Raw genomic sequence first — 26,591 nt, 5'->3', positions numbered from 1 at the left:
TTTGCCCAAATATCTTCATTTACAAATATCCCCATTTCTGTCTTTACCAGAATTAAAACCAGGAATTATTCATTCCTCTTCTCATACTTACCTCTTATTTTCTAATTTCTTCTGTCTAAGCTATGATACTATACTAATTTTAAAGTATTCTACAATCCCCCAAAATAAAAAATCCTATTCTTATCTTTACTATTCTAAACTATCTAACCTTATTTTAAGATTTGGGATTAAGAAGAGTGGGGTAGCTCATAACATAGAAGTACAATACAGAAATATGGTTTTGAAAACAATAACCAATGCAACAATTTAAACAGTTTTTTAACAATATAACTTCCTTATTTCCTGTTCTAAGTAAAAATTTTATAAACAATATCCATTCCTAACATTACTATGTAACTTTTGTTAAATATGCTATCCATCTGTCCCTAATTTAGTTAGCATTTCAAATGACTTGTCAAATCTTGTGCTTTGTGTTGTTAAAAATGTCAGTAATTTAAAATTATATTGTTAGAATATTAGTTCCATTAGTATTTTACAAATGTACAATTATAATACATTTTGCATGTGAGGTCTGTTCAAAGTTATGCAGATAAGAAAATTTCCTGTCTGAATTTTTCACAGAAACTCACAATTCTATCAATATGATGAATTTTTGAGTGTGTTGTAATTATGAGATGTTACATATTTACCTCATCCATGAGATTAATTTCCATGTTGTGCTTATACGTGATGGTATATGTGCATGTACCTATGTGTGAAGTTAACATGTATGATGAATTCTTACATGACCCCCATCACCATCAGTTCTAGATTTCAAAGTCTTTCCATGTCTTTGGTGTTGAATGTAGGAAACATACATGTCTTGAGTTCTTCATCTGTTCAGGTTACACATGTGGTCTGTCATCGCCCCTTGATTGAAGTCCTGTGTTCTTTAACATACAGGAACATGCATGTGTATAAGCTCTTTGTATGCCTGTGTGTAAGATTGATTTTTTTCCTGGTTTGCATGTGCATGGAAGTAAATTTGAATTCTTCATGTGTGCCTGTCAGTCTTTAATAGTTTGATTCTTCTTGAGTGAATGTATGCTTTTTTGTGTGATAATCTTCATGTGTGGATGTATGTAATACGTTGTAATAAGATTTTAAGATGTGTCTTATACTTTGAAATGTGATATCGCCTTGTATCATTTGATATTTATTTTTTCAGGGGGTTTTATTTCATGGAGATTTGGCTTTGAGATATCTATATTAGATTATTTTTACTTTTGAATTTTTCTTGGAGATAGAATTTTCCTTTACTCTCTGATTTTTATTGGTATAGATATAATTATATATGATATGATGTGTTTTGCAGAGATGTGTCTTCTTTGCTAAGTAACTTTGTTTCATTCTTAATGTTGTTGTTATAAGCAGAGATCTTTTCTTACTGGAGCTATTATCTTCATATTTGGGGCTATTTCATCATTGCTTTTCCAGTGCTTATATTTTATTTTAATTTGTACTCTCATGTCTCTCATTTGTGTTTGTTGTTCTTGTGTGCAGTGCTTTAATTTTTCTTCTTCTTCTTCTACTCTCATGTGATGATTTCCATTTATAGGGACAATTGTTAAGATATTGTTAGAGCTATTGGCAATACTTCAGATTTTTTCCTCTTATGCATTTTCTTTAGGATATTACTTCTTGTTCTTCTACATTGTTGGTAATATTATGGGAATAATGTTGTTTTTACATCATTGTGACCATACTTTTGTTTCTTGTGAGATGCCTGAAACAATTAGGTAATATCTTCATGGTGTACCCTTCTTTTCTTCATCTCCCCAGTAGAGATTTGTTTTGAGGTGGAGGTTGAGAAATATGGGTAACCTGTTTCAGTTCTCATCTATAAGGTGGTATTAAACGTCTTTGATAACAGATTCATCCAATGTGGGTAAGTGCTTCAAGCGCATCCTAGATGTTTCCCATCTTCCATTTCTGGGGTGTTTTTTTTTGTCATAGTTATGAGGCTAGAGTTTGTCAATAAGAGCTTAGGGGTTTGTCTGATGTAATTAAATTACTTAGTTGTTCTGTCAGATTATATACCTAGGACCAGTCTTTATTCTCACAAGGTTTTTTGTTGTTTGTTACCCTATAGAACTCGAACTAATCCTGGTTTCAACACTTCCCAACAGATGGTGTTTGTCATGTTATGATGTGTAACAGTTAAATTAGTTTCTCTATTAAAAGTATTATATTTTTAGAGGTTTATTAAGATTATTAGAAATCAAGGATACAAAATAATAAACCACGTGCCCATGGCTGATTTTAGCCAAATTCAGAACTCCCACACTTAGTCTACCCTTGCAATCTCAGAGTACAGGAAGAGAGCCCGAAGTAGGCGGAGAGCCCTTTAAATAATAATTTGTGATCTTGCACTCGGTTGAGGACTCAGGTGAGATTATTGGGAATTTTGGGAACTGCCAAGGACTTCTGGGGATTGAAGTCTGGGGTTCAAATCTCCATTTTTACAGATGTTGAAGTTAGAGCGTAGATGTGAAATTGTATATCTATCTCTTCTCCAGGTTGTTCTTTAATATGTTTCTTCCCATTCAAAATCACTGTCTGTGTAGGTAAGGTAATTCAAAAACATGCTAGATGCATTCCTTTCATCTTCACTGTCTCCCTCAAAGTCAAATATCTGTAGAAATTCTTCATAACTATGAACTCCAGCAATGACAAGTATTTCCTCTATTGACATAGTTTCCTTTGTCCCACATTATATTATTATAAGAATCATATTCATAAGAACTTGTTTATTCTGGATTTAGGTATTCACTTTACCCATTTGTGTTCCATACATCCCAATCTTTGTGAACTTTATCATAGAGCTTGATAAATTCATAGGGTTCTTGTTCTTCATCACATTTTTTTTTGTCCATTATTACTACACCATTTGGTATTGAATCATCTTGGTCTGAGTCTGACTCTTGGTCACTGAATTCTATAATCCTTATGCTTTTCATTGGATTTTGTTCAGTGCCATGTAAACTTGTGACAGATGTTGTTAATTCAGATTTTATGTCTTGATCCAACCCTATTTCACTGGATTTTATCTTTCCCAATTCTGTTTCTAGTTGTTTCTCATTAACAAGCTCTAGATTTGTGTTCTGTGGTGATAAACTTGATAGTATGGGGTTCACTGCTTCTTGCAGATACGCAATGCTGTTATTAAAATTCACAGGTTCTACACTGTCTTTTATCTCAAGGTTTTGTTCATATGCCTTCTCTTTTGAATCTTAAGTAGAAACTTTTCCCTCTATCATGTTATCTTCTCGGAATGACTTAGTACAGCTGCATTTTCCCCTGTATCACTGGGATATGTGTATTCATTCTTCCCCACTGTACTCCATACATATGATTCAGGTTTTTGTGTTACTAAAGAACCAGCCATCAAGCTGTCACTTTGCACTGCTCTTCCATCCTCTGCTAATTGTATGGTTGGACAAATTGAATTTTCTTGTTTTAATTCATTTCTTGACTGATCTTTATTTACACTTGAGTCTATATTGTCTTCCTCTTCTTTGGAATATGAATTTAAACCATAGTTATCTGTTAGTTCATATACTTTGACTTGGTCAGACCCCCTTCCTCTCCCCCTTCCCCCTCGCCCCCTTCAGAATGTTGGCTTCATGGAAATTTCTTGAACCCTTGGCCATCATGGCAGTTGTGGTGCCCTGCATTCTATTTGTGTTTTCAAATCTAACTGATGTTAACACTTCCAATACTTTGAATATGGTTATTAATATTAACTGTATTTTCATCTACATTTCCCTTTATATTTGAATTTTTTAAGTTGTTTTGTATAGGGTGAAAAAATTCAGCTTCTGAATTCAAGTTAGATATTTTCTTTAAGGAAGTCTGTACCAAATAGCTTTTTGAATTTCTAATTGGTCCAAGTGGGATTTTATCCATGTCTGTGAGATTATTTACATTGTTTCTAGCTCCTATAGATACATCTGCCATAGTAACCTTAGTCTGTGCATTTATATAGTTATTTTGTTGCAAGGAATTGAAATTTTGTTTCACTGTTTCTTTCATCAATTTATGATTTTGTTTATGTAAGTTTTCATGAATTCTCTTTCTCTCCTTTTCAATCCCTGAACCCAATCTGCCTCAAAGAAATTTTCTAAATATGTTTTGATCTGTTCTCCAATATATTTTCTCATCTGTGCCATTATATATTTAATCTCTTGGTCTATCTCCTTTACTTGTCTCTGCTTTTCACTTAAGTTTTGATTTGATTCTTCATCATAAATTCTCACAGACCCTATAAATTCATTTTTAGGTACTACCCATGTAATTTCTTCTCCCTTTGTATTTTTATGTTTCAATCTTGCAAGTTCCTTATTAAGTGTCGCACTCTGCCATCCCTTTCTTCCATGCCCTTTTATATTTTTCAAAGTGCTTCATGTGTAATAACAGAAGATGACAAAATACCGGTGCCTAAATAGTAAAATATTATAAACTAGAATTTAGCTGTCCTCTACTTTTTTGGAGAGAATTTATAAAGTTTTGAGAAGGTTAGATTGTAATGTAAGAAAAAGTAATGGCAAGGTGGTCTGGGCCTTAGATATGACCTTGTCCATTACTCAAAAGAAACTTAAAAGATTTGCTTCCATGGTGGTATCTTATTTAAGAAATGTGAATAGGATTTGTAGAACTATCTTTTTCTCTTAATGTCACAAAGAATTGTATTGGGTTTGGCTGTTGCTTTATTTGCCTTTTGCATTCAGTGATTTATGTAATTGTAAAAGTTAAACTGTAGTTTAAGTCTTTCAAGAATCCCAATTTGGGAGAGTGAATGGCAAGAATGAATGTGTAAAATAGGTAACTTCATCAGGTCTTTTTAATAGTGATGGATATTTGAATTGCAATTCAGATTCTATTTTTTTAAACCCTTACTTTCTGTCTTAGAATCACTACTGTGTATTGGTTCAAGGCAGACGTGTGGTAATGGAGGTTAAGTGACTTGTCCAGGATCACAGCTTGAAAGTGTCCTAGGCTAGATTTGAACCCAGGACTTCCCTGTCTCTAGGCCTGGTTCTCAATCCACTGAGCCACCCACCTGCCCCCAGATTTTTTAATGTTACCTAATGTAACAAGTAATTTACTTTATGCTTGTTTGAAGTAAATTTCTGTTATATTTCCCCTCATGATAGGGGAGAGCTGTTAGGGTAACAAATAAGAAAAATTGCCTTCTTGGGAGGGGAGGGAAGAAAAAAAAATGATCTTTGTTTCCAATGAATAATGTTTGGAAATGACCAAATAAAAATAAAAAAAAAGAATTCTTTCTGACAGTGTCAGATTGTGCCTTTGGGCTTCAGAAAGAATTCTGGGAAGGGAAGAAAGACTAATCCTTTATGAGATCTGAATTTCAAATATGCAAAGGCATTTTGTAGCCACTTACACTTAACAGTTGCATGACCTTGGTCAAGTCACTTAATCCATCTTAGCCTCAGTTTCCTCATCTGTTATAGAACCTACTTCCCAAGACTATTATGAGGATGAAATAAAACAATTGCCTAATGTGTTTTGCAAATCAAAAAAAAAAGAAAGAAAGAAAAAAGAATAATTGCCTTCTTGTAATTGGTAGACCCCAAGTGTTCCTTTAGAATACTAACATGTAATTTCTTTTCTCTTGAACATTTTATTTCCCAGGGAGCTGAAAATTGCCTGGAAGGTCTAACATTTGTAATCACAGGAGTCCTAGAATCTATTGAACGAGATGAAGCCAAGTCTCTAATTGAGCGGTATGGGGGAAAAGTAACTGGAAATGTCAGCAAAAAAACAAGTTACCTTGTTATGGGACGTGATAGTGGGCAATCCAAAAGTGATAAGGTGTGTACCTTTGTGTTTGAGGTAAAATGAAGAAGAGTACAGTAAGCAGTTTCTGTATCCCACCATTTCTATTGTCCCATTTTCCTTTAGAGAGAAATTATTTGTTCCACCTTAAAGGCAAGGAAATAATCTTTTCTAGTTGGCTTCCTACTGAAATTTTTTACCTCATTTTCTTCTTATTTACCAAGTGAAGTTAGATTGGCCTTTTGAGAATTGTCATAGATTTTTAAGTTTTCCTCTAACTATTTTCTTCAATATGGCACTGTAGTCTCCATTTTTATTATTTATTTGAAGTACTACTCTTGAAAGTCTATATTATAGTTGAGTTACCCGTCTGCATCAGTAGTTTTGAAAATGAAAGTGCCTTACACCAATAATGTTATATTAGTGCAGCCTTATGGCACACTGCTCATCTTTTTGCCCTTTCAAAAAAAGTCCATAAGAAAGAAGACTGGTGACAGGGAGAGATACACAGCATTAGAGAGAGACAGCTATTAAACTAACCTTTACTTATTTTGCTCTTTTCTTTTGGAGTGTGAGGAAGTAATGTAAAGTATTCCTTAGAAGGTGACCCCTTGAATACCAATAATAAGAACTTACATAAGAGTTTTACAGTTTCCAAAGTGTGTTCTATACATGATCTTCATTGTAGCCCTACAAGGTGTAGTGCAAGTATTATGAGCCTTATTTTATAGCTAAGGACCTTCAGTCTCAGGCAGAGGAAGTCCCTGGCCTCATGGTTACATAGCTATTGACTGTTAAAAGTTGGTTCTTGAGCCAAATTCAGTGTATTTCTAGTACCTCACCCTTCTTTCTAATAAATGTTTTTGTGTTATTGCTAATTCCTGATGAGAGTTGCATTTGTGTTTTCAGTGGTTATAACTCAACGAGACATCTGAGTATTTGTGTACATATGGGTTGTATTAAGTAATTTGGGTTATTTTAGTTTTGAATAATTTAGTGTCAGAGATACAAGTAAATTAATTTTGATTTTTAATTGTTAAGGCTTTGGCTTTGGGAACAAAAATTATTGATGAAGATGGCCTATTGGATCTCATTCGAACTTTGCCTGGCAAGAAGTCCAAATATGAAATAGCAGTTGAAGCTGAGGTTAGTATGCAGTGACTTGTTATTCCTTTTTTAAGTTCCTTTTTTCCAGAATTTCTCAGCCTATGACAAACAAGTTTATAATCATTTTAACTTATTTCCTTCAAAAGTAAAAACATTGTTTTTCCTATAGAGTTAGGGCATGGTTTGTTAGCTTGTCTGAGAACAAAGGAGGGTGTTCTGTATAGTCATCATTTAATTCTCATTTTCTTGGGTGGAATATATTCAAAGCTTCTTGAATTGAAGCTTCTTCATAAGGAGGCTTACAAATCATCTGGTTTAACCTCCTCACTTTACAGAATCAAAAATGGAAGCTCGGATATTTAAATGCCTTGCTTCATAGAAAGATGAAGCAAATAAGATCCTGGCTTTGTTTGGATCCTGGCTTTAGTGCTTACTCTGCTGAGCAGTATAGAGTACCATTCTGCCCCTTGCATTTGTCCCTGTTGGACTATGAGCTTCTTGAGGACCTGGTCTTACTTCTACTGTTTACTTCCCCAGCCACTAACCCTGTGTAGTCCACATCTGAGGCATTTAAAAAATATATGTACAATTTACACTTTTTATAAATTTGCATTAAGCAAATTAAACTCCCTAGTAAGGGGGCCCAGGCTTTAGCTATGTCTGTGACAGGGACAGTGGTAGACTGGCCGCAGTGCAAATGCAGCCCTGGGCTTGGAGGCTTTTAAAGCTACTCTGGCTTCAGGCCAGGCTCAGAGCCGAGGAGGGGCAGAGCTCTGCCAAATGGAGAACTGGCTGTATACTGGACAAATGAATGAAATAATTAAAGTTAGATGGTGGGTAAGGAGTGTAGCTCAGCAGTAGTAGTAGGATAATTTGCAGCTCTAATTCTGCCTTAATGCACTTATTCAACTTTCTTTACTTATAATGTTCTAATTTTCCTGCTTAGAGGGCCTGTCTAATCTCCCAAACCACGCACTAAAACAAAGCAGACACTCAGAGTTCAGGAGCTTCAATAAAGAAGAGTGATATGAAACATTCATGTTTTTCATTTTTTACTTTTGTTCACGTTTCCCCCACCTATCACTGAATCATCCTTTTTAATCTACCTATTCACCCCTTTCCGCCTACAAAAAACCAAGGATGTCATGTATAAATATTCAGATACAAGGCATTTGAGGGTAACTTCTAGATGGTAGTCACTTCTGGCCACTGTTCTCTTGTTGGGTGTTTCTGGCTGTTGGCAAGTCATCTCACCCTCTTAAAGGGGCCAGCAAAAGCTGGACAGAATTTCCTATGCTAAAAAAAACAAGACCCAAACTATAAAATGATTTTCACCTAGAATTTTGTTTTCCTTCAGTCTTTTTTACCCCCTCTCCCTCCATCTGTCCTTCCATCTATCTTTCCTGCCCCCCCAACATTTTCTCCTTAGATTTGTGAGAATTGGCTTGTGATGAAGGGAAAAGTAATGACAAGGTAGCAGGGTCTATGACTGCTATTATATTAGTTTGTCATCTTTAAAGCATTATTATTCCTATTTCATCTGATAAATTTCAGGAAAAATGGAGATAAACCATAATACATTTTCCAGGGTGGATGTATATGAGTGTAAGGACACTGCTATCCTTGCTTTTGAAATTTCAAATTACTTAAGTTGCTCTAATTTAAAAGAAAATTATGTTTGTGCTTTCATATGCATGTTGAGGGTTTTGTACCATTAGAAAAACATTTTCTCTAATTTTGAAAATGCTTTCACTAGCAACAGAAAACTTTCTTTAAAGATAGTAATGAGCTGGGCACTTTTAATTGTAAAAATTGTAGAATGGGTATTCTTTCTGCCTTGACATGTTCCTTCTAGAAATTTTCTCTTTTCCAATTTTAAGGTAAGGAAGGAAAAATCAAAATTGGAGAAAACACCACAAAAAACTGATCAAGGAAAAAGAAAAACTAGCCCAAATAAGAAGGACTCTGAATCTAAAAGGAACAAATTAACACCCCCAAAAGTCAGTTCTATGAACTCATTCAAAACAGAAACCAGTGAATTTCAAAAGGGCCTGGACTTCAAGCATGTGGTTGGAGAGAAGAATGTCTTAAAACCAGAGAAATATATTGCCGACCAAAGCAAAGACAAAGCTGAGGTTTTGCTTTGGGTGGATAAATATAAGCCTACCTCTCTTAAGGCCATAATTGGACAGCAAGGTGACCAGAGTTGTGCTAACAAACTCTTACGATGGCTCCGCAACTGGCCCAAGAACATGTCTGAAGATAAGAAACATGGTGATTATAAAGCTTAACTTGATATGTGTGTGTTGACAGATTTCTTCATGTGTTTGTAGTTAATGTTTCTCCATCAGCACTGGGGATCATAGGATTTAGAACTGTAAAAGACCTAAAAGATTATCTTGTGTAACCCCTCTCCCCCTCCTTTATAGGTAGGGAAACTGAGCTATTTTGTGACTTTTCTAAGGTCACTCAGATAGTAAAGAAGCAGAGTCTGGATTCTAACCCAGGTTCTTTGACACTCCACTTCCAACTCCCCATCCTTCCTATTCCCTGGTGATCTTTGTACACCTCTACTAAATTACCCTTCTGTGGAGCAGGAGAAATAAAATCCCAGAGGAATGACACAACAGACTTGATTTCAGATAGGCCTAGAATTGCTTTCTGTCTATGCCTTATTACTTTTTAAAGGCAATCTGAAAATTTACTTCATTTCTTTTCCTATGTGCTTTTCAAATAAAGAAGCCAATGGATTGTTTGGAGCCAGATACTTTACTTTTGAAAATGGAAAATAATAGGTAAATTTAATCAGCTGTGTGGTATTAGACTAAGAGTGCTATAATTTTTAGATGTTCATATTTTCTTCATCTTTAAGAGTTGAGCACAGAGGTCCAGTCTTTCTAGAATGATTTTTGAATACTCCTGAAGCAGGTATCTTGGTACCCATTTTAAACTTGCTGAATTATAGTGAATTAATTCCAAGGATGAAAAATGACTTTGTGATATATGAGTGGTCAAATGAGTTTGAACCAAGGCAGGAGATAATCTTTTTATAAATTCAGTAATATATAGTTAAGTATGACACAGGTCTAGATTTAGAATTTTTCTCTTTTTGTTCTACCTTTTTTTCTCATTGATTTAACTTAAATTCTATTTTTAAGGTTGGAAAAATAATGATTATAATCTTGTTATCTGGAGAAGGTTTAAAAATTTTAAGGCCTTGAAAGAACTAATAGTTGGGACATCTAGATAGCTCAGTGGCCTGAAGTTGGGAGGACCTGGGTTCAAACATTTCCTAGCTGTGTGACCCTGGGCAAGTCACTTAATTCCAGTTGCCTAGCCATTGCCTCTCTTCTGTCTTAGAATTGTCACTAAGACAAAAGGTAAAGGGTTTAAAAAGAAGAAGAGAACAAATAGTCAAATTTCTTGTATTTGTTTACATGGGGAAAAATTGCTGTTGCTCATCTAAAATGTGCAAGCTGGTTTTATATATGTTATAATCAATTTTTTAAAATTTTATTTCACTTATGTGATCAGAGGGGAAAAAAAACTGGTAATAATTGCTTTGAACAGAGAAGGATTGGCTCAGAATCAGTGTTTCACCATTACCCCTTAGATCTATTACCTTTGACTTTATTCATTTACTCTTAGCATTTACATGTCTGTTTAGATAACATGGTGCTCTTTCCCCCCCCAACAGTTAAAGTTAATAAATTTGGTGGCAAAGATGATGGTTCCAGTTTTAAAGCAGCCCTGCTCTCTGGTCCACCAGGAGTTGGCAAAACCACCACTGCTTCTCTGGTGTGTGAGGTAGGTCTTCAAATACAGCTTATTTGGAGCTTTGGGGTAAATATATAGTCAAACTTGCCATGTATGTAGTTTTAAAAAAATCACTAAGCCACTAAGATTCGCTTTGTCTGCATTTTTATTTCCTAGTTATTATCTTTTTTCTTCCTGTTAGCCATCAGTATCACACCCATAGGTAAGAAACTTAAGAATTGCCCTGCTACAAGAACATTGGGTTCATACATATATATGCAGGTGCTAGCTGATTTTAGGCCCATTGCCTAATTTTCCATTGTGAAGCCTGATTTCTTTTTCTTTCGGAGCATATGACTAGTATAGAAAATCTTTTTTTCCTATATTGATTGGACAGAGAAATATCTCATATCTTAGAATTGCAAAACATCATATTCTTCCTTTACCTGCTCATTTCTTTTTTCAATAATTGAATTGTTAAAGCTGATACATTTTATTAAGGAATTTTAGAAGCTAATAAAATGTGTTAGTGAGTTACAATAATTTTATACTCTTTTGAGTGAAGAAAATGTCTTTTATGCTTTACTTCAAAGTAAGTTTATTTAAAATCATTGTACACAGATGGTTTATTTAGTAAAACCTAGAAATAATCTCCCCTTTGGCTTGTTTTAGATAAAATGATTGATTTTGTGCTTGAGAATCCTGAGGTTAGCATGCTTAATTCTTAGGTGTTTTGTGAGCCACATTCAATAAAACTGATCAGATGTACTCTTCATGAATTTTTCACTATCAAACCTACTAAAGTTCCAAGGTCTTATGCTGATCTTTAAATTTAAAAACAACCACCCTGTAAATACCAAGGTTTTCAATGTATGAGGCATATATTTTAAAAACTAAATTGGTATAATAATTTAATATTTAAAGGATTTATAATTTTACCAGGTTTTCAAATTCTTCATATTTAGGCATATTTTTCAATCCACACAGATTTTGTTAGACACTTTTTCTTAATTGGTAGAAATATAGTTACAGAAACATAATTATGACCAAATATAATCAACTTACTGGGGCTAACTTTATGATTCAGGGCCTTTCCAAATTTAAGTCGGCTGTGACTCAAACGACAGATTCAGGCTATTGACAGTCTTTTCTGACTTAATGTTGGACCTATCAGAGTTTCCTTTCTGCTGTCTTAGTCTTTGAAAACCTAGAATTATTGCTACCCTGGAGTGATAAATGAGGGTAGGACTTTATTATGCTCTCCCATCAAAGGTGGGTGTTAGTTTCATATCAAGACGCTCTGAAACTCCAAAGTAGCAGTTTTAAAAACAATCTTTTTTTAATAATGTTTTTGTCTATGTCAAATTTTTGAGTTAGTGTTACAATTATGGTGGTTTCTTGTATTTTAATTAGGAATTGGGTTATAGTTATGTGGAACTGAATGCAAGTGACACCCGGAGCAAAAGCAGTTTGAAAGAAATTGTTGCTGAGTCACTGAATAACACTAGCATCAAAGACTTCTGTTCAAGTATGTGCCTTTAGGATTTGTTTTTAATGGGCATTTAAAGATGCGATGTTAGAAACTTGGAATGAGTACTAAAAGGGAAATATCAAATCAAGAAAAATAAGTAATTATAGGAAATATTAATCGGTGTTCAGACATGAATGTAACAAAATCTGTGATCTCTGGGGGAAACTGTTCCATTTCCTGCTATCTGCTATTGTACTTTGCAGGAAATATATTCTGATTGAGGTTCAAAAGGTACCTTTTTGCAAAGTGCTTGGGAAAATGGAAGTGGTAATTTGAAAAACCTTATACATAATTAAAAGGGAGCTTGGGAGTAGTTCTACAATAAAACAAAGAAATAGAAAATGTAATAGGAATCAAGATGCCCAACCTAGAAAGTAAACATGCATTCTTTAATCATAGAATTTATTATATTAAATTAAAACCATGTAACTTCATCTTTAAAGCAGTTTTTCTTAAAACCTTTACTTTATATCTTAGAATTGATACAAAGTATGGGTTCCAAGGCAGAAGAGCAGTAAGATTTAGGCAGTTGGGGTTAAGTGACTTACCCAGAGTCACAGAGTTTGGAAGTGTGTGAAGCCACATTTGAACCCATGTTCTCCTGGACTCCAGCCCTGACCCTCGATATACTGAGATACCTAACTGCTCCTTTAAAGCAATTTTTGAATAATTAGACCTTTTTGTCTTTTGTATATTTGTCCAATTTTTTTTATCACTGGATTAGGTGCAGCTCATTCAGGAGGCACAAAACATGTTCTGATAATGGATGAAGTAGATGGAATGGCAGGCACTGAAGATAGAGGAGGAATTCAGGTAATAAGATACTTACATGTTTGCAATTTCATTTTTCATTTAGTTGTACTTTTCATGTTTAAAGGGCAGAAGGTTTTTTTCCTCTTCTATAACTGCTCAGATGTGGAAGTTGTAATGATTTAAAAGGTTTTTTTTTTTTTAATGTAGAAGGATGTCGTGAATTTGGACAATGTTTTTTTAACATAGTATAAAATAAGGCTTTTGTCTTTTTTTGATTTTTGTGTTAATTTTGGTGCTGCAAAATTGCTTTTTAGGAACTAATTGGCCTGATCAAACACACAAAAATACCCATTATTTGTATGTGTAATGATCGAAACCATCCAAAGATGCGTTCCTTAGTCCATTATTGTTTTGATCTTCGGTTTCAAAGACCTCGGATTGAACAGATTAAGGTACAAAGATAATTTCTTTTTCAAGTACATAGTTGATTAGTTAAATATTTTTGTTGTTGAATTTTTGAAGTCTTTTTTTTCTATATCATTTTCAGGGTGCTATGATGTCTGTTGCATTTAAAGAGGGTTTAAAGATCCCTCCTCCAGCTATGAATGAAATTATTTTGGCAGCAAATCATGATATTCGACAGGTAGGTTCTATTTTATATTGCAGATTTTATAATGTAACATTGGTGGTGATTTGCTCAATTGTGATCACCATCACTTTAGAGTGTATTTTCTCTTTGCTGATTACTTGCCTTGTTTGTGAATTTTAGGTTTTACACAATCTTAGCATGTGGTGTGCAGAAAATAAAGCCCTAACCTATGACCAAGCTAAAACTGATTCCAGCAGGGCTAAAAAAGATATCAAACTGGTAAGAAAAACATTTCCTAGTTACTCTTTGACTTGGCAGTGTTTCTCTCTACTAATAAATAGTAGAAATAATAGAAGAAATTTAGAGATCATGTTTTTTTGATGAACTCACTAATCCTATGGATGAATGCAAGGGAACTAGAAAAATTATAATGTTTTTACTGATTAAGGAGATAATTAGCTACCCCAGATGTTCCAAATTTAAGATACAAATAATTTTCAATATAGATTAAATATGGGAAATTATTGAATAGGTATGAATTTTGAAGTATCCTCTTAATCATACTTAATCTTGTAAGTGATTTGGTTGGGATGACTCTGAGTTATCTAAGTTGATTTAGATACCTTTTTGAAGTTTATTTCATCTCATCATATTATTGATCTATGATAATATTGTAATAGTATATTCTTGTGTTGTAGGGCCCATTTGATGTTGCCCGGAAAGTGTTTACTGCTGGGGAAGAGACTGCTCATATGTCGCTTGTGGACAAATCTGATCTCTTCTTCCATGATTACTCCATAGCACCTCTTTTTGTCCAGGAAAATTACTTACATGTAAAACCTGCTGCTGCAGGGTCAGTATTTCAAAGTAATAGGAAAGATGGAATTGTTTACATACAAAGAATCTTTGAAGGGCCCAGAGCTTATGAATGGCCTGAATTTTAGGGGATGTTTATAGTAATGAAAACTTGTTCTTTCTTGCAGAGGGGATATGAAAAAACACTTGATGCTTTTGAGCAGAGCAGCAGATAGTATATGTGATGGTGACTTAGTGGATCGACAGATTCGGAGTAGGCAAAACTGGAGCCTTCTGCCAACACAGGTAGGTATGTTGCTAAATGCATATAGGTATTTAACAGAGATGGTAACTAGTAACTTTTAGATGTTGCAAGTATTGATAATGCCAGATAAACTTTATGAATTACATGAGGTTTTTCAGATGAGGCTTATCTAGGTTTTGTTTTGCCATAAACTAAAACATTTTCTTTTCAGTAATTCCTTTCATATCACACTATCTTCTAAAAGTACTTGTGCCCTTAAATGTTTTGGTTCTGTATTCTGAGAACAGACAAAAGGAATGGCAAATTATAGTTTCTGACTGTGACTCAGATATGAATAGAAAAGGTTTCACTCAGCTTATTACTTTGATAATACACTTCTGATTAGGTTCTCAACTTAGAAACAAGAAAGTAAACCAAATAACCTTTCCATGACTATTTTCTGAGAGTGTCATAGTTCTAAATGGAATCTTCTTTGGCAATGGTTCTAGAGAGTTCGTCACTTAGTGATGAATTTTTTTCTTTTGACTCAGCAGATCATCTATGTGTGACTCTGCCTACTACCAAAGACCAACTGCCACATCCAGAGAGAGTAACTGTCACAGAAAAAACCGTTAAACTGTCAACATTTGAAATTAACACTCTGTCTCATATTGGCTTCCAACTCCAATTCTTTCTCAAGCCAGCTTCTCTACTTCTTATCTCTAAACTAATAAAATTATGCTTATTTTCTAATATCATCCTTATAAGGACAGGTCTGTGTTGGATATCCTTGTGGGACAGCTTTGGCTAGCATTAGGATATTGGGCATCCAAAGGCACAGGAGAGGAATACAGAGATAGGAATAATATGCCAAAAATTAGCCTTGTATCATTTAGCACTTTAATCTGTACTAATAATTTGGCACACATTTTTTTTTAACCCATACCATCTGTCTTAAAATCAATGTTGTGTATTGTTTCCAAGAAGAAGGAGGGGTAAAGGCTAGGCAGTGGGAGTTAAATGACTTGCCCAAGGTTACATAGCAAGGAGATGTATGAAATCATATTTGAGCCCAGGAACCTCCTGTCTTTAGTCCTGGCTCTCAATAAACTGAGCCACACAGTTGTAACCTTTGAGTCTCATAAGTGGCACCTTTTAATTTATTAAATTATTTTTTAAGCTCATACCTTCCACCTTAGAATCAATATTATGTATTGGTTGAGGCAGAAGAGTGGTAAGGGCTAGGCAATGGGGGTTAAGTGACTTGCCCAGGGGTCACAGCTAGGAAGTGTACGAGTCCAGATTTGAACCTAGGACCTCCTATCTCTAGACCTGACTCTCAATCCACTGAGCCACCCAGCTCTTTTTAAAGAAAAGGGTACCAAGGCTCAGAGAATTTAAGTAATTTATTCTTGGTTACATAGCTAGGTAGTAAATGCTGCAGGTTAGATAGCATTTGAACTTTTCTCTTTTGATTTCAAGTTCTGTGGTGTAATGGATAAGATCATGAGACTTCAGGTTTGGAAAACTTTGGCTTGAATTCTGTCCCATACATTTAACCAACTCCAAACCCTAAGCAAGTCCTAATGGGACCCAGTTTTTTCATGTATAAAATGAGAGGGTTGGATTTAATGTCTTGTAGGAGCCCTTCTAGCTCTAAATCTATGATCATATTATTCTTAATCCAGGATTCCTTAATACCTGGATTCCACATTTCACGAAAAAAAAAAAAGATTATATCTTCATTTCAATATAATTGATGTCCTTTGTAATCATATGTATTTTATGCCTTTAAAAATATTGTTCTTAGATGGGCTCCACAGACTCCTCTAGGCTGCCAAAAGGAGACCATTGCTTAAAAAAGGTTAAAAACCTCTGTTGTAATCTATCTTCTTTCTGTTACACCACTGATATATCTTACCTCTAGGGAATACATTCTGATTACCATGTTTTTTCTTTTCTTTTTTTTTTTTTTAATAAATATATTTTATTTGATCATTTCCAAGCATTATTCGTTAAAGACATAGATCATTTTCTTTTCCTCCCCCCCACCCCCCATAGCCGACGCGTAAGTCCACTGGGCATTAGATGTTTTCTTGATTTGAACCCATTGCTTTGTTGATAGTATTTGCATTAGAGTGTTCATTTAAAGTCTATCCTCCGTCATGTCCCCTCAACCTCTGTATTCAGGCAGTTGCTTTTTCTCGGTGTTTCCACTCCCATAGTTTATCCTTTGCTTATGAATGGTGTTTTTTTTCTCCTGGATCCCTGAAAGTTGTTCAGGGACATTACACCGCCCCTAATGGAGAAGTCCATTACGTTCGATTATACCACAGTGTATTAGTCTCTGTGTACAATGTTCTCCTGGTTCTGCTCCTCTCGCTCTGCATCACTTCCTGGAGGTTGTTCCAGTCTCCATACCATGTTTTTTCTTAATAAATACTAAAGTAATGAAAAGGATTTTGCATGTAAAGGATATATATCAAAAATATTCTTCCTACCTCCTTGTTATTAGAAATGGTTTATTAAAGGTCTGTTTATGTCAGATGTACTTTTGTTAATAAATATTACATTTGGCCTCTAGGAGCTTATCATCTATGATTGGCTTTAATTACTAAATCAACTTGATTATCTCATTTGCCTTCTTGCCATTACTCTGTGAGGACTATGAATAAAGACTATTTGTTCAAATAATAGAAGTTAATTATCTTTTGGGATCAAGCCCCAACTTTTTTTGTTTTTCTTTTTAATATTGTGAATGTTTAGTTTAATTAAAAAAAATTAGATTTTGTGAAAGGAAAGAAACTTTTATTTTTTCATTAGTATTCTTAAGTGTGACACATTTGGAATTTTGTTCAGTCTGAACTAATTTTCTTTCCTTGACTTTTCAGGCCATTTATTCTAGTGTTCTTCCTGGAGAGTTGATGAGAGGTTACATGACTCAGTTTCCTTCTTTCCCAAGTTGGTTAGGAAAATTCTCATCTACAGGCAAACATGATCGCATTGTTCAAGAATTAGCATTACACATGAGTCTTGAGTAAGTATAACCATTAGATACAAATATAAAAAGGACAGTGGACTATTTTGAAGCTTACTATCTTGGAACGGGAGGTAAGATGTATACACACAAGTCATTCAGTTTTGTATTTTAAGTACATGAGACATATGCAAAGCTTTGGAGACATTTAATTTATCAGTAAGAATTAATAGCAATGTCTTAGGTTTCTATGGTATTTAAATTTTTTTATCATGCTTGAATATGTCTTACTCTCTTGAAGAAGACACTGTTAACTGTATTTATGAGGACTTTAGCTGTAAGGAAGTTATTCAGATGACTGAAATGAGTTTTGTTTTTTTTTTTAACCGTTACCTTCAGTCTTGGAGTCAATACTGTGTATTGGCTCCAAGGCAGAAGAGCAGTAAGGGCTGGGCAATGAGGGTTAAGTAACTTGCCCAGAGTCACACAGCTGGGAAGTGTCTGAGGCCAGATTTGAACTTAGGACTTTCCCTCTCTAGGCCTGGCTCTCAATCCACTGAGCTACCCAGCTGCCCCCTAGAAATGAGTCTTTTTAAAGAATAGAGGTAGAGTGAAAGGAGCAGAACCAGGAGAACATTGTACACACAGACATATACACTGTGGTACAATTGAACATAATGGACTTCTCTAAGAACTGTGGGAGTAGAAACACAGAGGAAAAACAACTGCTTGATCACATGAGTTGATGGGGATATGATTGGGGGTGTCGACTCTAAATGAACATCCTAGTGCAAATATCAATAATATGGAAATAGGTCTTGATCAATGACACATGTGAAACCCGGTGGAATTGTGTGTCAGCTATGGGAGGGAGGTGGAGATAGGGGAGGGAAAGAACAGGAATCTTGTAACCATGGAAAAATATTCTAAATTAATTAGTTAAATAAAAATTTCCAAAACTTAAAAAAAAATAAAAAAACCCAAAGAATACAGTTAGAAGAAGACATTTATATGTTGTATTTTCATTAAGGATAAAGGCTTAGAAAGAGAGGTGTGGGTATGAGATCGAAATACATTGATAATTTACCTTAAAACACTGAGAGGAAACTGAGCCGTCCTAAGGAAACTGTATTTTCAAGCCCAGACCTATTTCTGGCTTCTGGTTGAAATTGATTTGATATTACCAACCACTTCATGACCAAAACCAAAAGTCCCTTTGCTCTTTGGGAAATAAAATCTATTTCTGCTTTTTCTTCCTCAGAAGGAAACTTTGGCTTTCTTTTTTCTCCTGTCTTTTTACTTTGTTCCATATAAACTATTTCTTTGTCTTTCATGTCCTGAGTAGTCTATTCTTCCATCTCTTTTTATTTTTTTCTGAGTTGAACTAAAAGACTTTATTGTTTATTGTGTTCAAAATCTCAGTCTTGTCATCCTGCTACTCAGTATTGAATTTCTAATTTCAGTTCCTGATTTGTATTAGTTTCTTAGGCTTTTTCAGATCTGTCTTTTCTCTCTTTGTTCATAACCCTCCTTTATTACTTTTCCTACTTCTAAAAAAAACCCCAAATGGTAGCTATTTGAGAGCTCCTTTTGTCACATCAATTCCTACCCCTCCCCCACCCATATGAAGGGATTGCCCTTAGTATGGACTCATCACTTTTTTCCTCAGCTATTGCAGTAACCTTCTAATTGGTCTCTTTCCTGACTCCAACCCATCTCCTCAGATACCAAAATGACTTTCTTAAAGTTCAGGCCTGATTATATAACTCTGACCCTCTGCTGATACTTCTGCCCTCCCTGCCACTGTCTCTACTCCAGTGCTTGCCTCTTGGATAGAAAGTCCTGCCATTAGAACCCTGTGTTTCCGTCTTTCCTTCCTTCCATGCACTCTATAAGCTATTGGTTTTCTTGCCGTTTCTCACATGCAACACTCTACATCCTAATTCCATTCTTTTCATTGGTTTGTTCCCGAATATCTAAAATGCTTTTCCTTTTTACTCCCACCTCTAGTTCAGTTTCCAGCTTCTTAAAGAGGCTTTTCTAGTTGTGATTAATGTCCTCCCCCCATCCCAATCCCTACTTGGGCCTTCTCTCTGAGATTACTTTCATTTGTACTGTTTATATTTTATATGTGCAGAGCATTTTTGACATGTCTCGCCTACTAGATTGTGGGCTTGAGAGCAGGGACAGTATTTTTTGACTTTATTTCTCCAGTGCTCATTATAGTGCCTGTCACTGTTTCCCTCTATTCAGCCTTTCTCTCTAGAGTACTGGAGCCCGTTACTGGATTCATAGTAGACATTGGTATATTATCATCAACACATGTTAGCATCTGTACTTTAGGAAGAATAAAATCTACTTCTGTGTTCTTGACAAATCATTTAATTCACTTGCTCTCATTTTTTATCTGTGAAATAAAAGGACTGGATAAGTTGAAGATGAATTAGAATATTTTAATTAATATTCTCTCATTTCCCTATATTCTGGGAGAAAATATTGGGATAGGAGAAAGCAGACTTCTTCTGGTTATATCCTATTTTTAAGGCCATGGTAGCTTTCTAGATTTAACAGATAATTGCGTTTTTTACTTCCCTGTTGCTGTCACCTAGCCAGTTTAACTTCCATCTGTCTATGCAGAGAGATGTCTTATGTAATCCAGGGGAAATCCTGGTTCCCAAACTAAAGAATTCAGAGTTAAAGCCCTAGTAAGCTCCCTACCAAAAGTCAGAAACCAAGAAATGTCAGATAATTATGGTAGAAGTGGCTGTTGGAAAAGAGAATTATAGGTGGTGCCTCTGATTTTTATATTTTGGGGATTGGGAAATATTTTTGTTAACCACACCAGAATATAGTCCCACTTATTGAAATTTAGAAATTGCTGCCCTAACCCTGAGAGTAAGACAATGGTAGAAGCCAAAGCCATATTTTGAGTTCATCTCTTTATTAAAGCAAGTTTTCTGGGCACTGTGGTTATATTTGTAAATAATATTTCCATAACTAGTTATAGCCAGAAAACTGGAAATCTTTTTGTAACAGTTATTGGTTTGTAAAACATAACCTATTGTAGATGAGAAAAAATTATTTGTTGAATTTGAATCGAATCACTGTCTGATTAATACAATTGGTCATTTAAAGCTTATGTTGGTCATTTTATAAAACTGACCTATTTAATATATTTTCTCATTTTTGGTAAAGAACTCACTCCAGCAAAAGAACTGTCAACCTGGATTACCTCTCACACATGCGGGATGCACTTATTCTTCCTTTGACAATGCGTGGAACAGAAGGTGTACAGAATGTTGTTGAACTCATGGATACATATCATCTCATGAGAGAAGACTTTGAAAATATCATGGAAATAAGTATTTGGGGAGGCAAACCGAGTTCCTTTTCTAAATTGGATCCCAAGGTAAAATTCACAACTATTCTTACTTCTGTTAAATGCATTTCCATTCATCATATATGCACATAAACAAAATTCAGTATTTAGCAGTATTTGGGAATCTTTCCTCTTTCATTATTAACCCCAAGCTACCAAATACTCTGGGAGGAAATAGTGCTGATCGAGTATTTTACAGTCATGTTAGCGATTTGGTGTAATGGAAAGAACCCGAAACAAAAAAACTAAGAAGCCCCCCCCCCCCCCCCCCCTTTTTAAAGCTTGACCTTCTGTCTTAGGATGGAAACGGTGTATTGGTTCTGTCTAAACAACCAGAGGAGTATCCCACAGTGGGATGGGTGTCCTCTAGAAATTTTGGGTCTCACTTTTGTTCAGGTGGTGCTTCAGTTGTTATCAGGAGTGTGATAGATTGGATTTTTGCCCAACTTCATGTTGAACAAGATGATGACCTGAGAACAAGATGATGACCTGTTAACTCATATTCTAGAATATTTTAATATGAAAAAAAAAATGAAATTATGCCAAAAGAGTTGTGATATGATAGTCCTGCCATACAAAACCTTTCTGTTTCAGCATTGGTTTTTCTTGTATTACACTCCGGATAGTGCCCTTTTGCTCATTGCAACAGTTTGACATTTTATTTTTTTATGTCCTAGAACTTCATTGTGATTTTTCAGAGGAACAAATCTGTGTTATTAATAGCCAATATAAAAAAAGAATGCTCTAAATCACAATTAGAGAAATGCAAATATAAAGCTATTATACTATACTTCTGTCTCATCAGATTGGCAATGTTGACAAAAAAGAACAATGCTGAATAGACTGTGGCGTAATCTGATACATTAATGTGGTGTAGGAGTTGTGAACTGGTCTAGCCATTCTGGAAAATAATTTGTAACTCCACCTCTGACCCCCACCCAAATTGTTAAACTATGTGCGTCCTTTAATGCAGTAATAATACCACTACTAGGTCTAATACTCCAAAGAATTAAAGAAAAAGGAAAAAGACAAATATACAAAGTAATATTAGTTCTTTTTATTGTGGAAAATATCTGAAACCAAAAGGGCGCTTATTAATTGAATACATGAATGTGATAGAATATGACTTTAATCTATGAAATGATGAAAGGGAAAGTTTCAGAGAAAGCTCAGAATTTGTATATGAACTATTACAGATTAAAGTGAATGGAATTAGAAAAACAATTTCTGTAATGACAATAACATTATAAAGACAAAAAACTTTGAAAGATTTAAGAATTCTCAGTGCAGTGACTAACCCAGTTCAGAGGATTCCTGTATCCTCCTGACAGAGAACTAATTAATTCAAGGTGCAGGTTGAAAAATAATATTTTCAAATTGGTCACAACTGGCAATTTGTTTGACTTGACTATACTTATTTCTTACAAAGGTTTTGTTTTTCTTCCTTTTTCAGTGAAAGGAGGGCTAGTGAGGAGCAAGGACAGAGAGTGGAATTTTTGCTAATTAGGAAAATTTTTTAAAAATTCCAGACCAATCAGTGTATTTATGAAAAGTGATTTTAAAAGCACTTCAAAAAACTTTCTTTGTGCTGCTGTGCCTTGAAATCAGTTCCAAGAAGTATTTGAGACTCCTGTTCTTTTTCTCTCTGCTTATTCCTTACAGGTGAAGGCAGCCTTCACGCGAGGCTACAATAAAGAGGTGCACCTCACACCATATTCAATTCAGATAACAAAGATGTCTAAACAAATTGGAATCCCTTCTTTGAGTTCAGATTATAATGATGAGTTAAATGAAGAAGAATCCCAGTCTGATGAAAAGGACCAAGATGGTATTGAAACTGATGCGATGATCAAGGTAACTTTTAATGTTTTAATACATTACATGCTGTAATATTTTTTTACTAGAACCTATGATTTCATTGGTGTTGGATGCTCCTGGGGAGGAACTTCTACCAGGGCAGATTGGCATTGCCCAGGATGCCGAGAGGAGCTGTGGTCACACCAGGCTGGGGCTTCACCTCATATCGTCTTGACTTGTAGGTCAGGCCTCTCTGTTACAAAGCCTCACTGTATGCTGAGTGCTTGGGGATACCTATAACTATTAGTGGAAGAAGAGCATTCTCCTCTTGGTCGTTCTCTTTTCTCTTTTTTTCCTATTAGACAAAAGAGGATTTTTTGGGGGGATATTTTTGCTTTTTGGTGGCTTTAGGAGAGGGATGTGTGATGGCAGGTGTTGCCAGGACTGCCCTGGCCAGGACCTGTAAAGTGGGAAAGGCTTCTATCACTTGAGTCAGGAGGAGGAGGTGCCCTAAAACTTGAAAATTTTTCTTTTAAAAAATTAAAACTTAAAAAAGAAAACCTTTACCATATGTCTTTAAATTAGTACTAAGTATTACTGTCAGGATAGGTTTGAAACCAGGTGTGGTGCTCTATCCATTGAGATACCCCACTGTCCTAATTTTTAGAAATTTTATAATCTTTGTTTCCACTGCTTCCTTTCCTCCAGATGAAATGCAAAAGAAAAAAAAAACCCAATACTAGAAAAATAACCCCTCCATCGTTAATATTCATAATCTAGTCAAGCAAATTCCTACATTGGCCCTGCCCCCCAAATGGAGTAATGATTAAAAGACTGGGAAAGGGGGTGTGCTGCTAGGTGCTCAGTGGATTGAGAGCCAGGCCTAGAGGCAGAAGGTCCTGGGTTCAAATCTGGCCTCAGACACTTCCCAGCTTGTGACCCTGGGCAAGTCACTTAAACTCTACTGCCTAGTCCTTACCACTCTTCTCTTTTGGAGCCAATACCCAGTATTGATTCCAAGATGGAAGGTTAGGTTTAAAAACAAAAAAGGCTGGAAGGCAGATTGCCCTTGTTTGTGCAGGTAGCAAGGCTCTATGGTGGGTTTCCTCGCCCACCCTCAGCATCCTGCCCTGGCACTGTGCCACTTCCCCCTTGGCTCTTGCCCTTCCTTCAGGACCCTCAGTTCTGAAATACCTCGCTTGTCATCTCGGAACTGCGGACTTCATCCTTTCTTCAGCCTCATTCCTGGACATCTTCCTCCTCACTCCATGCTCCGGCCCCTTCTGCCCCAGCTGTTACCCAGCTCTGGCCTTCCTTCCTAGTCCTGAACTCTTAAGTGACTTAATAACCCTGTATGCAGGCTCCACTCCCTTTTGTTCTTTATCTTTTTATCATTCATGCCCGGCCCCACTGCTGGCATCTGACCACAGGACCACCCCTGAGCCAGGCCCCCCCTCTCCTGGGTCAATTTTCTGTTTGCATGAGAGGGGAAACGAGCTGTTTAATGGACATTTTTCTAATTTTTAGTCATTTGGAGTGTATTTTCACATTTGTAGTATTCAGTTTCAGTTCTTTTGAAAATGATTCCTATGCTTTGATTACTTGGCTTTCATTGTTTGTGTTTGTGTGGGTTTCCTATATTTTTTTGTTATTGGAATTCTTTCAGATTTGGCACAAATGTTTTCTCCCACTAAACAGTTGCTCTTGTATCTTTGATTTTTTTTATATAAAAGCATTTAAATTTTATATAATCAAGATTGTCTCTTTTGTGTTATTAGCATCTAGTACTATTAAATAATGTGTGAAGGAGAGAGGGCATCCTTGCTTTGTCTGCATTTATATTGGAAAAATGCCTAGAATTATACATTACAAATGATAGCTCTTGGCTATATATATATATATATATATATATATATATATATATATATATATAATGAGGTTGCTAGGAGGCACAGTGGATAGACTCTTATACTTAAGCATCAGGAAGACCTGAGTTCACATCCTGCCTTAGGACTACCCTCGATAAGTCACTTACGTTCCCTCAGCCCCAATTTTTAAGTTATCTCTCCCACATGTGAAGATCATATATCAGATGTAATGTGCTTTGCAAACTAATTATTATTATAAATTATATAAATTAAAACTGTATAAATGTTAGCCATATGCCTTTGATCATTTAAAAGGAACCATCCACCTCTATGCTTCTGAGAATTTATAATTTAAACAAATGCTATAATTTAGCAAAGGACTTTTTGGCTTCTATTGAAACAATCATGTGGGTTCTGTTCTTTATAAAATCATGTTACTTGTTTTATTAATGTTACCTTTGAATCCCTGGTATGAATCCAGCCTGGTCAGTGAATTATTTTTTGGAATTTACTGTGGGTGCCTAGAAAATAGATCAGATTTGATTTACCTTGATAATAAGCTTGATGACAAATTACAAATTGACTATAAATCTGATGTGGTAATTGTATGTACGTGTATTTTTTCCCAGCAGAAAAGGACGCAATCTTCAAAGGCTTCAAAACTGGAAAAAGATACAGAGAATAAAAAAGCAAAGGGGAAAAGTTCAAAAAAACCCAAGTAAATTGAATTATCCCATGTATTCATCCACTCTGTAATAACTATTTATGGTTGGAGCTTCTGGAAAAAGCCTTGTAGTGATCAGAAGAACTGTGGTTTGGTAGTAATGGAAGTGTTTGATGATCCCATTATTCAGAGACCTATGACACAACTAGAAGGGTTTAACCAGTTGGCTAAAAATGCTCCTCTTATAGAGGGTGGTTTGACTGCTTATTCTTCCACTTTTCAGTGGCAACGTAATTACATCACTGTGCTTCAAAGCTAACATGTAAAATTCTTAGAAAATTCAGGCTTTGGGGGAAGATTTTAGTAGTCAAATATTAACATGCTTAGGTTCAGCAATAACACATAGTAACTTTTTCAGGCTTCAGAATGGATTGTATCAGACATGATAGCCTTCATAGGGCCAGGGTGTCTGTCTCTCTCTTTTTTTTTTTTTAACAACTAGTTACTGTTATGTGGCAAAATTTTGTAAATAGAACATAATGAAAAACCACTTCTCAGAGGTGGGTATTTCTTTTGTATATTGTCAAATATGGCACAAAAGTCTGCAATAAAATTACTTTTACATGATAAATTAAAAATCCATTGTTTCTTGCTTGTGGTTATAGTAAGATCACATTTTAGTGTATCTAATGCTGTAGTTTGTATAATTTGAAAAAATGTTTAGTTATATTTATCACTATGTAGATATGTTTCATCAGCAGCTCTACCATGAATGGAATCATGATGCTATATGTTACAAGACGTGGCAAAAAATGATTGCCAACATTTCTTTCCTGTCTTTAATGAAGGTTTTGTTTGATCCTGTCTGCCTCTAGTTTCTTTCAGGTTAATCCAATGATCTTCTAATACTGGAATACAGATATGTCATGCTCATATTTTATGGTTATTAGCTTTTGTACACATTCATTTTTTAGTTTTGGATTGTGTGATTGTAATCTTCAGGAAAGGATCTTCCTTAGAGTCGCCAGTTTTAATTTACGCTGCCTTTCCTAGTATGACCATACTCTAAACTATTATTAAGATGTTGTCAATCTCTCCATTTATCTAACCATTATAGTGACACTATCTTTTGAGTGTGGAGTCTAACAAATAGGACTTAGTTCTTTTGGCCCTCTGGTAATGAACAGCCTTGTCTTTATCCCTCACCCTGTTTAAGCAGCATCAACATATTATTCTTTTCATTGTGAGAGTATTCTTCTCTCCACTGACACTGGTTGTAGTTTGTTCTTGTCT

General features: G+C 35.2%; 1 protein-coding gene across 6 annotated transcripts in view; it reads left to right on the top strand.

Annotated features, from left to right (window-relative positions):
* Positions 1-26,591, top strand: part of RFC1 (replication factor C subunit 1) — a 168,344-nt gene that overhangs the window by 67,032 nt on the left and 74,721 nt on the right. For 4 of the 6 annotated variants that reach the window (XM_007496555.3, XM_056802538.1, XM_007496558.3 and 1 more), the window contains 15 exons: positions 5,695-5,874; positions 6,880-6,984; positions 8,826-9,219; positions 10,643-10,752; positions 12,115-12,229; positions 12,957-13,045; positions 13,300-13,437; positions 13,533-13,628; positions 13,755-13,853; positions 14,273-14,427; positions 14,558-14,675; positions 17,505-17,650; positions 20,786-20,999; positions 22,632-22,823; positions 25,264-25,936. In XM_007496555.3, coding sequence (XP_007496617.1) covers positions 5,695-5,874; positions 6,880-6,984; positions 8,826-9,219; positions 10,643-10,752; positions 12,115-12,229; positions 12,957-13,045; positions 13,300-13,437; positions 13,533-13,628; positions 13,755-13,853; positions 14,273-14,427; positions 14,558-14,675; positions 17,505-17,650; positions 20,786-20,999; positions 22,632-22,823; positions 25,264-25,356 — 2,244 coding nt within the window. In that variant the 3' untranslated portion in view covers positions 25,357-25,936. Of the gene's footprint in view, positions 1-5,694; positions 5,875-6,879; positions 6,985-8,825; positions 9,220-10,642; positions 10,753-12,114; positions 12,230-12,956; positions 13,046-13,299; positions 13,438-13,532; positions 13,629-13,754; positions 13,854-14,272; positions 14,428-14,557; positions 14,676-17,504; positions 17,651-20,785; positions 21,000-22,631; positions 22,824-25,263; positions 25,937-26,591 lie in introns of those variants that run through there. The other 2 variants (XM_007496556.3, XR_008912856.1) reach the window with 2 other exon arrangements.

The sequence above is a fragment of the Monodelphis domestica genome, chromosome 6 (assembly GCF_027887165.1).
Source record: "Monodelphis domestica isolate mMonDom1 chromosome 6, mMonDom1.pri, whole genome shotgun sequence".
NCBI classification, from domain to species: domain Eukaryota; kingdom Metazoa; phylum Chordata; class Mammalia; order Didelphimorphia; family Didelphidae; genus Monodelphis; species Monodelphis domestica.
This window is presented reverse-complemented; position numbering and strand designations above follow the sequence as displayed.